The sequence below is a fragment of the Podarcis muralis genome, chromosome 1 (assembly GCF_964188315.1).
Source record: "Podarcis muralis chromosome 1, rPodMur119.hap1.1, whole genome shotgun sequence".
Lineage (NCBI taxonomy): Eukaryota > Metazoa > Chordata > Lepidosauria > Squamata > Lacertidae > Podarcis > Podarcis muralis.
In genome coordinates, this window is record NC_135655.1 from 130,738,099 (window position 1) to 130,757,564 (window position 19,466).

General features: G+C 44.8%; 1 protein-coding gene across 2 annotated transcripts in view; it reads right to left on the reverse strand.

Moving 5' to 3' along the window:
* Positions 1 to 4,187: 4,187 nt before the first annotated feature.
* Positions 4,188 to 19,466, reverse strand: part of TRPM8 (transient receptor potential cation channel subfamily M member 8) — a 77,709-nt gene continuing 62,430 nt past the window's right edge. Inside the window, exons 19-26 of one of the 2 annotated variants that reach the window (XM_077918559.1) lie at positions 19,247 to 19,338; positions 18,774 to 18,915; positions 18,186 to 18,357; positions 17,286 to 17,463; positions 14,004 to 14,194; positions 12,860 to 12,959; positions 11,597 to 11,630; positions 4,188 to 7,536 (exon numbers count right to left, since the gene is read on the reverse strand). In XM_077918559.1, the coding sequence (XP_077774685.1) occupies positions 7,486 to 7,536; positions 11,597 to 11,630; positions 12,860 to 12,959; positions 14,004 to 14,194; positions 17,286 to 17,463; positions 18,186 to 18,357; positions 18,774 to 18,915; positions 19,247 to 19,338 (960 nt within the window). In that variant the 3' untranslated portion in view covers positions 4,188 to 7,485. Of the gene's footprint in view, positions 7,537 to 11,596; positions 11,631 to 12,853; positions 12,960 to 13,405; positions 13,529 to 14,003; positions 14,195 to 17,285; positions 17,464 to 18,185; positions 18,358 to 18,773; positions 18,916 to 19,246; positions 19,339 to 19,466 lie in introns of those variants that run through there. The other variant, XR_013390584.1, reaches the window with a different exon arrangement.

Here is a 19,466-nt window from a genome sequence, read left to right on the forward strand (position 1 = left end):
TTGTTTCGTTCACACTGCGGCACCAGGAGAAGCCCCATGTGCTCATTCACTTTAAACCAGAATTTGTTTTAATGTGACATGTGAGTCAGGCCACAATGTCACCAAGATGTTTACTACAGCCAACTCCCAGGGGCCAAAGTCCCTTTGACGCCCCCCATAAAATATCTGAGGGGCCCAGGCCTCCCCAAAAATGATGGGCATTGCCATTCAAATGCTGTGTGTGCACCATATCTTGTGATTGATTATGTGGGGTGGGGCTTACCTGGTCCCTCCCATATTTTATTCAAGTTGACACCCCCGGATTTTGGTGATTGATAAGTAAATCAAAGCATGCTTGACTCAGCTAGTAACAAGTTAACCCATAATACTAAACCACATTTCCCCCCATTTTTTGGCATATGGGTTTGGTACGCAGCAAGACAATACTCTTTCAGGGAACTTTTGAAGAGACAGAGGAAGAACATCATCTGATGTCTGTTTTGCTGCTTAATTTTTTGAGAAAAATATCCCTGCTGCTTTATTATTTATTAATTAGACTTAAGCATGTTGGTTATATGAGGTTGGTTTTCCCACAGATTTTTCATTTGTTAGGTATCATCTTTCTTAGCTGTTTGGTATTAAAAGGCAGAAGATCAAGGTCAGTAACAGAAGTGGCCAGCCAAATTCAGCAGGAGGCTAAATGGATAGATCATGGCATCATCTGAGCCAATGTGTGTCACCAGAAAAAGGTGTTTGACAGCATCCCAAACCCAAACCCACCAGCTCTCTCACTTTAGGCAGGTGACTCTGGATTTTGAAAATGCCAATAGCTTGCTAGCTACTTTGTGTAGGCTTGCCATACAATTTTCCTTAAAAATACCTCAAAAACTTATTTTAAAAGTTTGTTTGTTTTTACCAAAAAGCTCAACAATTTTGGGCAGGATTAGAAAGCTCAACAACTTTTCTGTCCCGATGCTTGAAATTGGCAATCTTAACTTTGTGGGCACTTTAGTTGGTGCTAATAAAGGTATTAAACTACTGTAGATTTTAGGGTTGATCCTCCTTGAGTCTTGTTTGGAGGTCTGCTGTCCATTCCTGCCTGGGCTCTGATGCTTTGGATAGATCCACCATCACTGATGTTTTGTGAACCACGTTCTAGCAATTAAAGTAAGTTTTCTAGATGCAAGTAAAGCGTTTTGCAGCACAGTTCAGCTCCTTTTCTACCTAACTGGGGAGCAGTATTATTTTTCAGAGATTGTGGGAGGCTTTTAGTTCCTCCCCGGCATTTCTGATGCCAATAACTACACAGAGACATTGATCTTTTCCACACCGGGAGCACTTTCACCTTCTTCTCTAGTATGCACCATGTAGCCAAGATTTCTGTAGGCAGATCTTATTGCATCAGAAATGCTGAGGAAGGAAAAGAGAAAGTTCAGTGTGTGTTTATGTATGTCTTTAACCTCTATCATGGGACACGGGTGGCGCTGTGGGTAAAACCTCAGTGCCTAGGACTTGCTGATCGTAAGGTCGGCGGTTCGAATCCCCGCGGCGGGGTGAGCTCCCATCATTCGGTCCCAGCTCCTGCCTACCTAGCAGTTCGAAAGCACCCCTAAGTGCAAGTAGATAAATAGGTACCGCTTTATAGCGGGAAGGTAAACGGCGTTTCCGTGTGTGGCACTGGTGCTGGCTCGCCAGAGCAGCTTTGTCACGCTGGCCATGTGACTCGGAAGTGTCTTCGGACGGCGCCGGCTCCCGGCCTCTTGAGCGAGATGAGTGCGCAACCCTAGAGTCGGTCATGACTGGCCCGTACGGGCAGGGGTACCTTTACCTTTTACCTTAACCTCTATCAGAAGTGAAGAGGGAGGTTAAAGTGGATATCAGAGGGGGTTGGAGCATGTGTGTGTGTGTGTGTGTGTGTACATGCACACATACCACCAGTGCTAGGTAAAGGTAAAGGGACCCCTGATCATTAGGTCCAGTCGCGGATGACTCTGGGGTTGTGGCACTCATCTCACTTTACTGGCCGAGGGAGCTGGCGTACAGCTTCCGGGTCATGTGGCCAGCATGACTAAGCCGCTTCTGGCAAACCAGAGCAGCGCACGGAAACGCCGTTTTTTACCTTCCCGCTGGAGCGGTACCGATTTATCTACTTGCACTTTGATGTGCTTTCTAACTGCTAGGTTGGCAGGAGCAGGGACCGAGCAACGGGAGCTCACCCCGTTGCGGGGATTCGAACCACCGACCTTCTGATCGGCAAGTCCTAGGCTCGGTGGTTTAATCCACAGTGCCATGCTATTTTCTATAAAAAGAGGTGCTGGAACTCTCCAAGAATGCCTCTCTTGTTCCCTTATAATGGCATTGAAGCCCACCCGAGAGGTGCCAGAAGTGAGTTCTGGTGAGTACCAGCTGAAAAAAGCCCCACATGCCACCATGCAGCCCCCCCAACACTTGGTGCCAAAAAAATTGCCCCACCCTGTACTTGTGGGGAAAGTGCTGGCGGTGTTGCTGTTCTATGAACTGCTCTTTAAGAGCTAACAGAAGACATTGCATGATGTTGCCCAAGATGTTGTCTGAGAGATGCTTGTGCTAGCCTGCATTTTTAGAGCTGGGGACGACGACACTCTGGATTCCAGCTCTTGTTTCTCATGCAAGGATCTTGTGCTAAGACAGAAAAGTCATCCTGCGTGCCAAAGGGGGTGTCCCCTCCAGCAAGACCCAACTGCCTAGAAAAGGCCACCAACACATATTTATTGGCCTTCCCGACCCAAGACCAACATCTTCCCAAACATCCCAAAATCTAGCACTTCTGTGAGTCTGCAAAACATGTGCGGCACCCAAGACGGAAAAGCGAGCAATCCTCTCTTCAGATATTATTTTTTTCTCCTCAATAAAACAGATGGGTAAAACAAAAACAAGTGCCACATAATATCCCCACCACATCTGTAAGAACTCAATCATTTTGTGTAGCAGCATCTACACTTTGGAACTCTCTGCCCATTGATCTCAAGCAGGCACCTTCATTGTACTCTTAGGAATGCTGGGGTGAATTTTAATCTGTTTTTATATTTTATCTTCTTGTATATTTTAAAGTATTGCAATTTTTCTTGATTTTGTTGTTTTGTCTTTTTGTAAATTACTTTAAGGGTTTTCTTTACAATCAAGCAGTGTGTAAATTTTATGAAATAAATAAATAAATAAATAATAACATTGAGTTATATTTCCAACCCAAGTTTCTTTACATTTGATTTTTTTCAAGCTTCTGAACCATCCTGCTTTTCTCTGATGTCATGGAAGCTAGGAAAATGCTCTGTGTGTGTGTGTGTGTGTGTGTGTGTGTGTGTGTGTGTTTCACTTTTAAAAGAGGGACACTTCTTTCTGTTTCTATTATGAACACCACCATAAATTAGGATTGTTCCCATTACGTTGTTCCAAGCGCAATGAGCATTCTGAAATCTCTCTTGCCAATTCTGCCACCTAGTGGCTAGTTCATTAGTTTTATCCTGAAAGGCAAAAATGCATACAGGCAATGACTTACTGTAACATAAACATAGATTAAGGTAAAGGTAAACCAGAGCAGCACACGGAAACTCCATTTACCTTTCCGCCAGAGCGGTACCTATTTATCTACTTGCACTTTGAGGTGCTTTCGAACTGCTAGGTTGGCAGGAGCAGGGACCGAGCAACGGGAGCTCACCCCGTCGCAGGGATTTGAACCGCCGACCTTCTGATCGGCAAGTCCTAGACTCTGTGGTTTAACCCACAGCGCCACCCGCATCCCTAAACATAGATTAGGTACAGATAAATCCTACACACACACACACACACACACACACACACATTACCCTTCCCGTGTGAAACATAATACAGATTGCTTTTTCAGTACCAATTCTAACTTTTTCTAAAAGGCAATCTTTTGTTTTATTTAATTTATTAAAAATGTGTTAGCAGGTTAATGGTTCAAGCCACCTATATTCCAACCAATAATAAATTCAGATGTCCCATTAGCCATCCTCTATATACCTTTTAATAATACTCATATGAGAATGCTTGGTGATCTCCTGGGCTGAAAAAACTTGCCTCTGCCACAGGTTTACAATTACTTAGCAGGAACTTGTAATAAAGTGTCATGGTGCTAACAGGCATGGACTTAACTCTTTATTGTCAAAAGTACACTTACCAGTTAGGCAAATAATGACAGAAAGCAGCTGTTAATTTAAGATTTTTATAAATCCGTTCTGACCTACTAAACATGGTGATATACCACTTTCACAGACAGACTACATCAAAACACGATTATATGCAGCAGTAGATACATCTTCTATAGAGACAAACATAAGAAAACTAAACAGTTTATTTTGTTGTCCAACTTCTTCTGCACACACTGCAATTTTTAAATTGTTTCCCCCAGTTTTTCTTGTCTACTACTAGCTAGATAGGACAAGTATTGTAACCTCAGTGCCAGAAATCTTGACTACTGCTGTGGTTTTATGTGGGGCTGCCCTTGGCTCTGGAAGCTCCAGCTAATGCAGAATGCAGTGGGTAGATTGTTGATGGGGGCAGATGGCAGGCAACATGTAACACCTCTGCTAAACAATCTGTGCTGGCTGCCCATATGCTACCAGGTCAGATTCCAGCTTTTTATATTAACATACAATGTCCTGAACAACTTGGTGGAGTCTGCTCGCCGCTAAATTTCGGCATAACCCCTATCTACCGCGCTCCGTCCTACTTAACATCGCTTACGGCCGCGTCTCACCGATATGCCTTCATTAGAGCTAGGTTTAATGTCTTTCCAACAAACGTGCTGAGACATAGATTCACTAAGGGCCAAGTCCCTTCAATGTGTGCGTGTGAAATGAAAACATCTGAATCTCTACATCATGTTATGTTTATCTGCCCTTTGTACAGTTCAGCCCGTGCTAGTATACTAAACTCCATAATCCAGCCTATGGCTGACAAATCAGTAGACCTACAGCTGGCCTGGGTTCTTCAAGATGTGGATCCTTATATTACCCTACAGGTTGCTAAATTCCTAACAGCCGTCCTCTCGTACAAGAGACGGAATGGAATGTTAGCTGATTATTGATAGTTATAAGAATTTTCTATAATGACATCAGATATTGATTTTAGTGTAGTGCCTAAAATTTTTTTTTAATCTTAATCTTAAACTTTTCTTATGAATGGCTAATATCTGTCCTTGTGAGTTGAGAACTGTGTTATACTACTTGTGGCTTGTACGAGTCCGCTGTTTTATTTGATTTGATTTGATTTGTTTTGATTTGTTTTGTTGTGTTGTGTTTCATGATGGGCGTAAAGCCGAATAAACATTTTGATTTGGCTCCACCATAACTTGGACCACCTTAGCAGAATCACTGAGATCTGCCAGAAGAGTCCTGCTAGTTCTCCTCTATGTTTCAGAAGCCCGACGGCCTTGTGAGGCAGGGTGGTCATGGTCTTATTCACATGGTTCAGAAGTAGACAAAGGCAAGAAAGCTACAATACAGAGATTTGTGTGGAAGTGGCAGCCCCCATTTGTATGTTAGCACATCCTACAAGGAGATCAGAACAAATGACAAGATGTGCAGAAGATTTGGTGACTGGCATCAGAAATCCCAGAATATGATGTATGTCAACATAAAGAATGAGAAACCAAATCAGAGGTGAACAACAGGGGACACCAATTTGTAACAATCCCCTTGTTTCCAAGGAAAAGCAACATTCCAGTAACTTGCTCTGAAATGCAACCAGAGTGACTGTGTCAAGTGGGAAGTGACAGAAGTGAATGAATGAAAGCAGCTGCTTGGCGTTGTTCACAAGGTCCCAACAAGATTGATTAAGTGGGAAGGGTGGCCCTGGAGAGCTATGGACCTTTTCCCATGAAAATGTAACATTTTACATATCATTTAACTCTATTTTTTTACAATCTGCCTGTTATGTACTGAAGTTCTCACCCTGGGCCAGCAGGGAGATACTGTAGATAGTTTTCACTCAGGTCCACTTATGCAAATAAGGGATTGAAAGTGATGTTCAGTGATTGGATAGTTACAGAAAATGGTTACTGTTGCGTTCTAGTTGAGCTCTATATAAGCAGGCTGGCTGAACCCTTCAGTTCAGTTCTGTTCTGGCCTGTGAATAAACAAGAGCTGTTTGAAGAATCGCTGCGTCGTCTGATATGTTCACCCACAACTTAACACTGCTCACTAAGCGGAATGCACCTTCAAATTCATTTATCAGCAGGAGTGGGGGACCAAGAATCCCCTTCTCCTCCCAGGAGCCACATGCTAGTGGTGGGCCGGACCAGAAACAAAGGCGGGCCCAATGAAAGTACACTAAATTAGCTTCTACACAACCTCTCTCACACACTCCTCTCTCCTCCATTCAGGAAAGGAAGAGCACATCAGAGGCAAAAACACTTCAAGGAGGAGCCTAGCTAAGGTGGAGAGGGCTGTGGCCCGGGGGGAGTCCCAAGGGCCAGATAGAGGCCAAGAGGGCTGCCTTGGGCCCCTGGAACTGAGGTTCCCCACCCCTGAGCTCATGCAGAGTGTGTTCTACTAGCTGGGGGAAATGAGAGACAGAATCAACTGCGGTGATCCTTACAAATAACCTTATGTAGGAAATCCAGCCATTTCTTAACTAGTTGTTTCTAAACCACCAGTTTCAAAACTGAGCGACATCACATCACTACAGTGGTGCCTCGGGTTACATACACTTCAGGTTACAAACGCTTCAGGTTACAGACTCAGCTAACCCAGAAATAGTACCTCAGGTTAAGAACTTTGCTTCAGGATGAGAACAGAAATCGTGCTCTGGCGGCGCGGCGGCAGCGGGAGACCCCATTAACTAAAGTGGTGCTTCAGGTTAAGAACAGTTTCAGGTTAAGTACAGACCTCCAGAACGAATTACGGTAAGTACTTAACCCGAGGTACCACTGTACTTGTAAACTTAATTTTGGAGCTCTGGCTTCCCTGAAAGTTCCTCCTCAGACCTTGAAGTTTAGCTCAGCACCCCCAGAGACAAGGAGTAGGTGAATTATGGTTACTCAGTGGTGAGCAGTATCATTCCAAATGATGTATCTTGCCACAGACAAAAGTTCAGAGTGTTAGGATTACAGGAAGTCGGAAAGACCTCAAACTTGAATGTGCCCTTACACAATTATCTAACTGCAGGGGTAGTGGGTCATCTGTAGCTGCTCTGCACTCCAGTAATTGTTCAGAAGAAATCAGGGGATGGTGTGATAATTTCTGCAAGCTTAAGCTTAGACAAATATTTGTCTATAATCAACACCTAGGCTCAGGAAGCTTCAGTACTGTAAGTTACATATAACAACTAATGATTGTATTGAAGAGTTAATTTTCTTGATCAAAACAGGAAGGTGGAATGTAATGAAGTCTCTTTCTTCCCTTTTGTACCAGATTTAGCACTTAAGCTGTTGCTTATTCAGTAACGTTCCACTTCTGCGCAAGCTTGTGCTGCTGGGAGAAGTTTCTTCTTCAATCCAGGAAGCTTTCATCTGAGTTTGTTTGCAAAATCTTTCAGAAGACCTTTCAGATCATTCAGCTTCAAATTAAAAACAAACAAACAAAAAGCATCTTATGAGAGGGTAACAAGCGCATGGAATTATAAGGCGATGGCAATCATTGTTACAATTCAAGCGCAGGATTTGTCTCCTGACTAGTAGAAGAGACTGCATAGAACTGTCTATAAGCTCAGCCTTAAACTAACCCACTAAGTAGCAGATTCCAGTAACTCAGCTAATACTTTCTAGTTTGCAGGCATACACCATAAAATAACTTGCTGGTAATGCAATCTGAGTGCACCAAAATGAAGCTTACATTTTTGCAGTTGTCCTCTGAATTCAAGTGAGGAATGACACTGTCCTGACTTGCTCCTATTTCTTTAGTGGAAGACAGATGGCAAGACCTGCCATTGCTTCTCACAACTGCCACCCTCACAGATGCATCGCTTTTTAAGAGCAGGGCCACCATAACAGCTTAAAATGTTGGGTTATTATTGTTGTTGTTGTTGTTGTTGTTGTTGTTGTTGTTGTTGTTATTTCCCAAATTCCTTAATCACCCTTCACCTGAGGATTGCAGGGCAGTTTACAATAATTAATAGTCCAGCAACTGCATTTAAATGATTTCTAATAGTTTTAATTTACGGTGTTTTAAATTTTGGTTTATCGTTTGGTTTTTGCTCTGTTGGGGGAGGGATTAATGTTTAGTAGGGGCTGGGGGTTAATTTAATTTTTAATATACAGTGGTGCCTCGCAAGACGAAATTAATCCGTTCCGCGAGTCTCTTCGTCTTGCGTTTTTTTCGTCTTGTGAAGCACGGCTATTAGCGGCTTAGCGGCTATTAACGGCTTAGCGGCTTTAAGAAAAAGGAAACAAACTCGCAAGAACTCGCAAGACGTTTCGTCTTGCGAAGCAAGCCCATAGGGAAATTCGTCTTGCGGAACGACTCAAAGAACGGAAAACCCTTTTGTCTAGCGAGTTTTTCGTCTTGCGAGGCATTCGTCTTGCGGGGCACCACTGTAACTGAATTGTTGTTGTTTTTAAATTAGTTTCTATTGTTTTATATACAGTGGTGCCTCGCAAGACGAAATTAATTCGTTCCGCAAGTTTTTTCTTCTTGCGAGTTTTTCGTCTTGCGAAGCACGGTTTCCCATAGGAATGCATTGAAAATCAATTAATGCGTTCCTAGGGAAACCGCCTTCAGACCAGGTCCGGGGACAGTCTGTCCCCCGACCTCTTCTGAAGGCTGGGGGGGGGGAACAAGGGCTTCTGAAGGCTGGGGGGGCTGGGGGGGAACAAGGGCTTCGCTGCCGACCCCCAGCATTTTAAAATCTCACCGGGACACGGGGAGATTTTAAAATGCTGGGGGTCAGCAGCGAACGCTTCGCTGATCCCGGGACGGCAGGCAGATCTGCACCGCCATCCAGAGCGGGGCGGGACTTAGCCCCGCTCGGGATGGCAGTCCCAGGACGGCAGACAGCTCTGCGCCGGCATCCAGAGCGGGGCGGGACTTAGCGCCCCGCTCGGGATGGCGGCACACATCTGCCTGCAGTCCCGGGATGGCAGACAGCTCTGCGCCGGCATCCAGAGCGGGGCGGGACTTAGTGCCCCGCTCGGGATGGCGGCACAGATCTGCCTGCAGTCCCGGGACGGCAGACAGCTCTGCGCTGGCATCCAGAGCGGGGCGGGACTTAGCGCCCCGCTCGGGATGGCGGCACAGATCTGCCTGCAGTCCCGGGACAGCAGACAGCTCTGCGCTGGCATCCAGAGCGGGGCGGGACTTAGCGCCCCGCTCGGGATGGCGGCACAGATCTGCCTGCAGTCCCGGGACTGCAGGCAGCTTTGCGCGGCCATCTGTAGCGGGGCGGGCTTCGCCCCCGGCTCCCGATGGCCGCGCAGAGCTGCGCTGATCCCGGGATGGCAGACAGCTCTGCGCCGCCATCCCGAGTGGGGCGGGACTTAGCGCCCCGCTCGGGATGGTGGCGCAGATCTGCCTGCAGTCCCGGGACTGCAGGCAGCTTTGCGCGGCCATCTGTAGCGGGGCGGGCTTCGCCCCCGGCTCCTGATGGTCGCGCAGAGCTGCGCTGATCCCGGGATGGCAGACAGCTCTGCGCCGCCATCCCGAGCGGGGCGGGACTTCTCTGCTGTCCCGGGGAGATTTTAAAATGCTGGGGGTCGGCAGCGAACGCTTCGCTCCCGCCCGCCAGCATTTTAAGATCGCCCGGGGCAGCGGAGAAGTCTCCGCTGTCCCGGGAAGGCCGGCGGGGGGGAGCAAAGACTTTTGCCCCCCGCCGGCCTTCAGAAGGTCCAGGACCTCTTCTGAAGGCCGGCTGTGGGCGAAAGTCTTTGCTCCTGACCGCCAGCAATTTAAAACAGGTCCCCGGAGATTTCCCTATGGGCTTTCGTCTTGCGAAGCAAGCCCATAGGGAAATTCGTCTTGCGAAGCGCCTCCGAAACAGAAAACCCTTTCGTCTTGCGGGTTTTCCGTCTTGCGAGGCATTCGTCTTGCGGGGTACCACTGTAGTTTGTATTTGGTTCTTAAGGGGAGAGGGTCAAGGCTGCCGGGGAGTGGGTCTCAGCCAACAGAATGGCTGTGGCAGGTTCCACAGTGGGGGGGATCCACTGGGGTGCCCGGTCTTATGCTAAGACCAGACCATGTCATTACCGAGGAGGGATGTTTAGCCGTTGTTTGAAGACTATTCCTGCCTCCGGGTCTGGTCGTGACCGGAAGGATACAGGAATCACCAAGGGAGATCCACATGACCTGAAGGTGCTGCTGTGCAATGCCAGGTCAATGATTCACAAGACCACTGCCGTCCATGACTTGATCGTGGATGGAGGACTTGACCTGGCATGTGTGACAGAGACTTGGTTGGATGAAGCAGATGGGCCTGTCCTTGCCACTGCTTGTCCACCAGGTTTCTCTTACACACAGCAACGCAGGTCATGTGGGCAGGGAGGGTGGGGGTTGCAGTGATTTTTAGGGGAAAAACAACAAACTTCTGGTTATGTGAAACATTCAGTAAACACACAAGACGTAACCAGCTGTACGTTTGAAAAAATAACATATATTATTCATTGTATTGAATTGTTGATTTCAACAGAAGTAGCTCATAAAGTTCAACGGAAAAAGTAGAAGACCCAGTGGATCAGTTCATTCTCTAATCAGTTTATGAATAAGGTATGTGAAATGTATGTGAAAATGTCTATTCCACCTGTCTGTTCATAGTGTCCAACAATCCACACGAAAGGTTGTTGCAGTTCCACAGAATCCTTTCACAGAGTCTAAATCCGTATGCACCAATATATCTTTAAATGACTTAGTGTGTCGTTTGGCAAAAAGGGGGATATTCTCACACCCAGGGATGTCCTTATGCCAATGGCGTCTAATAATTTTCTCAATTTCAAGTCATATGGTTGTATTCTAGGGAAGCATAAATACGTGAAGATCTAGTCTTTACATGTGAACCAGATGTAAGAAGGGTCGATCTCTTTCTTAATTGTGTTTTTAGAATGGCAGATGTTATTACAGAGTTCGGATAACCTTGTTGTATTAAGGATGCAGAAAGCAAATTAGAACGGACTTTAAAGTCTTTTGGGTCCGATGAATTGCGTTTTAGTTTTAGAAACCACCTAAGGGAAGGTTATCACGGAGATGTTTGGGATGATTAGATCTATAATGTAACAAGGAATTTCTATCTGTGCTTTTCTTCTAAGGACATACTTTAATTCTTGACTCAGCCACAAAAATTTCTAAATCATTTGTAAATACCCAATTCATTTGAGAGCTTCATGGGTTTATACTGGAAGGCTGCGTATTACTGCCATTACCGTTATTATTTTTATTGCCATATTTACTGAAATGTAATGTGCACCTTTTTTGGCCAAATTACATTGGGGAAATTAGGGTGTGCGTTAGATTTGATACTGCATTTACATTCACCAGCAAATACTTTTTTGGTTTCAAGGTTCTGAAAGTTGAGGTGTGCATTAGATTTGATGGTGCATTAGATTTGCATAAATACAGTAGTTTTCAACAACATATAAACAAAACAATAAGTTTTCCCCATACTACAAATATTATTATTAATAATGATAATGTACCTTCATATCCAGTTGTCTAAATCGCTGGGCCATTCTGTGAAAGGAAACATAACCATCAGGAATGAAGCTTTGATTTATGGATGTCTTAACTAGAGACACAAATCTAGCCAGGGGTGCCAACCTCAATAAAATATTTGTGTGTGACACAATCATAATCCCCGCATAATCAATCACATGACGTGGTGCATACACACCATTTGACTAGCAAGGCCCATCAACTGGGGAGCAGCCCCCCTCAAATATTTTACTGGGGCCCAAAGCCCCCAAAGCCCCCAAAGCCCCTAGGAGTTGGCTCTTATAGATGTAGCCATGTAACCTATAATGTAATCCTTAAAGGTAAAGGGACCCCTGACCATTAGGTCCAGTCGTGACTGACTCTGGGGCTGCAGCGCTCTTCTTGCTTTATTGGCCGAGGAAGCCGGCGTACAGCTTCCGGGTCATGTGGCCAGTGTGACTAAGTCGCTTCTGGTGAACCAGAGCAGTGCACGGAAACCCCGTTTACCTTCCCGCCAGAGCGGTACCTATTTATCTACTTGCACTTTGATGTGCTTTTGAACTGCTAGGTTGGCAGGAGCTGGGACTGAGCAACAGGAGCTCACCCCGTCGCGGGGATTCGAACCGCCAACCTTCTGATCGGCAAGCCCTGGGCTCAGAGGTTTAGACCACAGTGCCACCCGCGTCCCTAATGTAATCCTTAGGAGAGTCCTTACTCCCTCTCCCTCTTTGCATGCCAAGGATGCTTCTTCTAAGATGTTGCCGCATTGTCTAAAAAACAAAGTACCCGTGCTTCTTGTTTTACCTATTTGTAAATTTAATCAGTTAATAGCCTTGTACAATTAATTGATTAAAATTTCTTAAATCAGGTTGAAGCCCTACATTATACATAAATGAGATAGAGTTTAAAATAAAAACTAAAGCTACTCATTTCAAATCTAGTTTTGTTGCATTCTAGTGCTGTTACTTAAAATATACTTTCATTATTGCACTGGTGGCTTTGGGGTTAATTACCTATGCTATTTTTAAAATGTTGGACACAGTTAACTTCTATAGCCATATTTTGGAATCTTTACAAGTTGGCTTGTATTATTAGCACCAGAGCTCTTCTAACTGTTCATTCTTAAATGGAAAGCCAATATATATGAATCAATTGAGAAGTCTTTAAGAACAGGAAGCACTGCAAGCTCTCCAGTATGGGTTTCAGAATAAAATATAGGCTCTGAAGTTTGATTAGATGGGAAAGACAAAGAAAGCAAGAAAACATACTCTTCTGATGAGTCATTAGCCTTGATATTGATTTTTACTAGATAATTTTCTTTCATGACAGCTTCCCATGCCAGCGTTTCATTATCTTCATTTTTTGAACCTTCAAGATATAAAATCCACACAAAATTGGAACATGGGCATATTTATTGACAAAGCAGACAAAGAGCTATTGAATGCAGCTAAAACAGTAACCTCAGTTTGTTTCAGAAGATCTGATGATATTACAGCCCAATTCAGAAGAAAGACCAGAAAAAGTCCTATTGAGTTCAGCTAAGTGTGTCTTAGCTTAACCCAGTACAGTGGTACCTTGGCTCTCAAATTCAATCCGTTCCAGAAGTCCGTTCCAAAACCAAAGCATTCCAAAACCAAGGTACACATTCCCATAGAAAGTATTGCAACCCCTAAAACAGCAATTTACGGTAACATGAATTTTACTATCTAACAATACCATTGATCCATAAAATGAAAGCAATAATATATGTACTGGACTATAAAATAAATAAGACAGTATTGTAGATGATAAAAATAATAATAAAAAAATCTTACCTGCACTGATGATAGTCATTGTATGGATGGGGGGCTTTTATCCATTTCCGCAGTCACACAATCAATCTATCAGTAGCTGAACTGGGTTCCACACAGTCACAAAAACAAATGAACTGAAAAAGCCTCAAAAAGAAAAACGCAAAATAAATAGCAAAAACAAATGTGCCAAACTTAATCGGTTCCGGAAGCCTGTTTGACTCCCGAAATGTTCTCAGCTTCTGATTGGGGCATGTGCCCTGGAAACAATAGCTGACAGCGGAATCAGACGTTCAGTTTCTGAAATACGTTCGAAAACCGGAACACTTACTTCTGGGTTTTTGGCATTTGGGAACCAATGTGTTTGAGTACCAAGGCGTTTGAGAACCAAGGTACCACTGTATTGGAAACCAGTTTTCTCTTTAGCTCGTTTTCTCTTTAGCACTCCATACTTCGTTCCAATGAAGGGCCATTTTTACATGGGGACCCTTCCAGATGTAGTAACTCTCAAAATGAAAGTGCAACATTGGACAAACAATTGTCTGAGAAGCCTTCATACACTTCCGTGACTCCTAGCCTTCCTCCCATAAATAGTTACTGTGCAAAATACTGCATTACTTACAACAAATTGATGGCTGTTTACATTCATTTTTACAGCAGCATTTTAAAAGTTTCCTCATCACCATGTAGATATAGGCAAAGATGACAAAAGGAAATGGTATAGTTAAGCGGTTGCAGTACTCTTGAATCAGAAAGTAGCGCTGGAACTTCCATACTTGGTCATTGTTCTCTTGAACCGATCCAACAGTATAACTAATGGATAGATTAACACAGGGGGTTATTAGTTCCATATCTACGTTTGCTCCTTATCTAATATGTCAAAATCAGCACATACTTCACTTTTCAGTAAGGGTTGGTGAAAAGGGATCAATTACAGGGACTATGAAAGCCTCAAGATTTCCAAGCTGGAGGGGAGTTCACACTAGTGTTATGAGTTTGCAGGGGGCAGAGTCTCCTAAAAGTCCTAGGAACCAGATCCCCACCCCAACCCCACCCCAAAAATTGTAAGGTAAAGGTAAAGGGACCCCTGACTAAGTCGCTTCTGGCAAACCAGAGCAGCGCACGGAAACGCCGTTTACCTTCCCGCCGGAGCGGTACCTATTTATCTACTTGCACTTTGACGTGCTTTCGAACTGCTAGGTTGGCAGGAGCAGGGACCGAGCAACGGGAGCTCACCCCCTCGTGGGGATTCGAACCACCAACCTTCTGATCGGCAAGTCCTAGGCTCTGTGGTTTAACCCACAGCGCCACCCGCGTCCCTCTAAAAATTGTAGGAGATTACTAAATGCCTGAAGTTTTCACCCAGGTGCAAGACAGCTTAGCAACATAAAAATGCAGGCTGAATCAGTTTCTTGGCCAGGATTCTCTTAGAGAGAACCATCATCTTGTAGAAAAGAAGATAAGCAGTGACTGGCATAAACAATTACCCTGTGCTGGTGAGCAAAGGAGTGTGAGTCCCTCCTCCCACGTTCAGGATTATCAGTGTTTGAGGATGCAAGCTGGGAGGGGGAATTCCAGGTGCACAGTGCGTGGTGACACAGGCGGAAGGAAAAGTTGTGGCATTTGAGAAAGAGGTTTTGACTGGGGGACCAGGGCAGAACTCCCTGTGTGCTGGCTGGGAGACGCTGCACCAAGAGACTGGCTGCTTGTTTTGGACCCAAGCTTGCTGAAGTTAGAGAGCAGCAAGGAGAACCTCTCTTAGGGTGTGGTGTTCTGCAGCCCCTCCATTGAAGGCTGTTAGGTGTAAATGTGTGTAAAATAAACCACATTTCTTAAAGACATACCGTATTTTTCACCCTATAGGACGCACTTTTTCCCCTCCAAAAATGAAGGGGAAATCTGTGTGCGTCCTATGGGGCGAATGCAGGCTTTCGCTGAAGCCTGGAGAGTGAGAGGCGTCGGTGCGCACCGACCCCTCTCGCTCTCCAGGCTTCAGGAAGCTATCTGCAAGCCTTGCGCGCCCGGCGGGAGTTCCCCTGGGCGCGCAAGGTTTGCGGGCAGCAGCAAACCCTCCGGAGGACGCCCCGTGCTTCCCGCTGGTGTCCGCAAGCCTTGCGCGCCCGGGGGAACTCCCCCCAGATGTCAAAGAGAACAACAACTACCAGGCTTTTAGAAGACATCTGAAGGCAGCCCTGTTTCGGGAAGCTTTTAATGTTTGATGTATTATAGTATTTTAATATTCTTTTGGAAGCCGCCCAGAGTGGCTGGGGAAGCCCAGCCAGATGGGCAGGGTATAAATAATAAATTGTTGTTGTTGTTGTTGTTGTTGTTGTTGTTGTTGTTGTTGTTGTTATTACCGTACCTTATTCTAATCATGTTGATTTTTCTTCAAGTATTCTTCAAGTATTTCTCATTTGGGCACATCTAGTGGCAGCTAGACTGGTGACTGGGAGCGGCCACTGAGACCACATAACACTGGTCCTGAAAGATTGGCTCCCAGTACATTTCCAAGCACAATTCAAAGTGTTGGTGCTGACCTTTAAAGCCCTAAATGGCCTCAGCCCAGTAGACCCGAAGGAGCGTCTCCACCCCCATCATTCTGTCTGGACACTGAGGTCCAGCGCTGAAGGCCTTCTGGCGGTTCCCCCACTGCAAGAAGCGAACTAAAAGGGAACCAGCAGAGAGCCTTTTTGGTAGTGGTCCCTGCCCTGTGGAACACCCTCCTACCAGATGTCAAGGAAATAAATATCTGACTTTTAGAAGACATCTGAAGGCAGCCCTGTTTAGGGAAGCTTTTAATATTTGATGAATTATTGATTTTTAATATTTTGCTGGAAGCCACCCAGAGTGGCTGGGGAAACCCAGCCAGAGTGGCGGGGTATAAATTATTATTATTATTATTATTATTATTATTATTATTATTATTATTATTATTACTATTTGTGTCTCAGTATATTGACAGTAGAAAGGGTAGAGTTAGGGAAACTGCGGAAGACAGAGGAGCAGCTGTGTAAAAGTCTTGCTTTGAACTAGTGTATCTCAATTTCATCAAGATCAGAGCCACCCCACTTACTGTGAAATCCTACACATGTTTATTAAGAAGTAAGTCCTGCTGTGTTCAAGGGAGCTTATGCCCAGTAGTGTGTGCATAAGACTGTAGCATAAGAATCCATTTCTATTCAAAATCACATTGCATTGACAAAGAATAACTTTGCAGAAAACAGTTAAGTAATTTGACAGTTTGTGATGGTAATGTTATTTCACCAAAAAATGACTATTGGTTGCTGACGTGCTGCTGATACTACATCACTAATTAAAATGCATTGGTAATTACAACCTTACTTGTGGAGATTAAAATCACATGTTGGATTGAAATTAACCCTATTCTAAACAGTTTAACCATTGAAAGAGAACTAAAAATAGATGACTAGTGTGATCCAGTCCGCTGCATTTCCGAAACAATTTGTAGGCAGCTAGAACTCATGTTAAAGGTAAAGGTAAAGGGACCCCTGACCATTAGGTCCAGTCGTGGCCGACTCTGGGGTTGCGGCGCTCATCTCGCTTTATTGGCCAAGGGAGCCGGCGTACAGCTTCCGGGTCATGTGGCCAGCATGACTAAGCCGCTTCTGGCGAACCAGAGCAGTGCACGGAAACGCCGTTTACCTTCCCGCTGGAGCGGTACCTATTTATCTACTTGCACTTTGATGTGCTTTCGAACTGCTAGGTTGGCAGGAGCAGGGACCAAACAAAGGGAGCTCACCCGTCGCGGGGATTCGAACCGCTGACCTTCTGATCGGCAAGTCTAAACCACAGAGCCACCCGCGTCCCAGAACTCATGTTAAGAAGATCTAAAAACCATCAGCCACACCCTGTGGCGTTACACCCAGCACATCAGTCTACATACCCAAACATGGCTATTAATAAGTTAACCAGGAGAATATTGGTAGACAGCATGTAGATGCACACTAGTGGAATGGTGATCCACTCTGGGAATCGGGGAACATTGTTGGAATCCACTTCTACACACAGAGGCTTCGATTCATTCCCAGTGACAGTACACTGATCACCTTCCAATGTGGTACCTATCATGAAAGGAACAGAAAAGACTCCTGAAATTCCAAAGCTCTTGTTAAGATTATGACACCAAACTCATAACATGTGTTGTCAGCACATTCTTTAGTGCTACCGGCACCTTTGTCTCTGCTGGATTTTGCTGAGCTATTCTAGTTGCCTAATAGGAGTGCATAAAGCTAGACTCCTATACAGATAACTTTGTGAAAATTGTACATTGTAGAGATTACTGTGCAGAAGTGAATACCTGCTGAGCAAAGATGTGCCCAGAAAACAGAATCCCCATGTGGCCGGCTGCACAATTTAGTACTAAACTGCATCCCATTGTAACATACTCACAATACAACTCTGAATGAGATTTTATTCAGCATGCAGACTTTTGCCACTCCAGTCTTCCTTCTGGCCCTACAAGGAAAGTGACTGGCATAGTCCCAGCATGGATTGTGCAGGTGGTGTGGGCCGATTCAATTTGGATGGATCATGACCTGAACTGAACATAAGTCCACCTTACAAGACCACCTGAGAGCTCTAGTGCCCTAGTCATCTGTGAACACCAGACTGATTTCAGTAAGCCTCTGTGATACTGAAAGAGCTACCTGAATTCTAGCAGCACATGTTTCCCACTAAAACAGAAGGGGGGCGGTGATGAGCTTTGGGCTCCTTAAGGACTGTGTTCCTATCTCCTTATTACTCTGGCCCATTGCTCATTGGGATTGTATCGTAAGATGGATACCGTCAATATCTGTAGGATAGTGGCCAAACATTACAAGGTAAGGCTCATAGACAACAGATCGAAATATCCATTCCCAGCGGTGTTCATTCTTCCGCAGGATCCCTTGTCTGGCTACACCAAAAGCCACCATCCACACCGCAAAGAGGAACAGGAAGAAAAAGACATCAATCATCTGTGAAAGGGAACATTTAAAACACAAGTCAGGATGATTCTGTTAAGTCATTCCACGCAGAAGGCTAAGGGGGGAAAGATTAAAAAAAAAACAACTCAGGCAACTGTCTCTTGCTTCTCACTGTGCATTTATGAGAAAATCTTGCTTGGCGGCTTTGCAGAGGCCACACACTCCTTGTTGTTTATTTTGCTTTCAATTAAGAAAAGATACAAAAACACCTGAGGCAAATCAGAGCAACGTGCATGCCTCCAAGGCAGGGATGCCGAAGCTGTGGCCTTCCAGATATTGGGCCGCAGTCCCTGGCCAATGGGCCACGATGGCTATAGATGATGGGAATTGGAGTCCAACAACATCTGGACTCAGGCTTGAGTCACACAACAATTACATTTCATATTGAATCAGTCCATAATCCTTACCATTCTCTGAAGCATAATGATCTTGGGTCCTAGATTCCTGCTTACAGTGAAAATATGGATGAGTCTTAGAGTGAAAATAATGTAATCCAGGCAAAAAATTACTCTGCCAGAATACCAGGATGCCTCATTTGAAGAATGGAGCCTGTGCAAAGAAACAGATAGACAAAAATTCCAGTTTTCAGTGTTCCCACTTAATAATATAAACTTGGGCACAATTTGTTTTCTGTCGGATCAGATGTTATGACAGGGTGACACCTTCCCACCCCATTTTCCCCAAATACCTCAGCTTCACCCCAGGAAGCATCACCTTATATCATTATCATTATCACAGCATGTTTGTCTAGTGCAGCCTCTCTCCATCTTGCATCCCAGCTGTTGCTGGACTATAATTCCCATCCTCCCTGACCACTGGTCTAGTAGCTTTGCAGAAAACAAACCCAGGTGCAGTAATGGCCGGACCCGTTACAACTCACCTGAACACAATTCCTATTATGAAGTAAAAAATCCCAAGGGTGTCCATAACATTCCACAAGTCGGAAAAGTACTTACTACCGTTCATATACCACTAAAGAGGAAAAAGAAGACAAAAGTCACCAAACAAAGGTAGGAGTTCAGAATCCCACAGAGCAGAGTAAGCTGTTTAGAAGTGGTTGGACTCCAATCGTCAGAGATTATGGGAGTCACAGCCTGGAG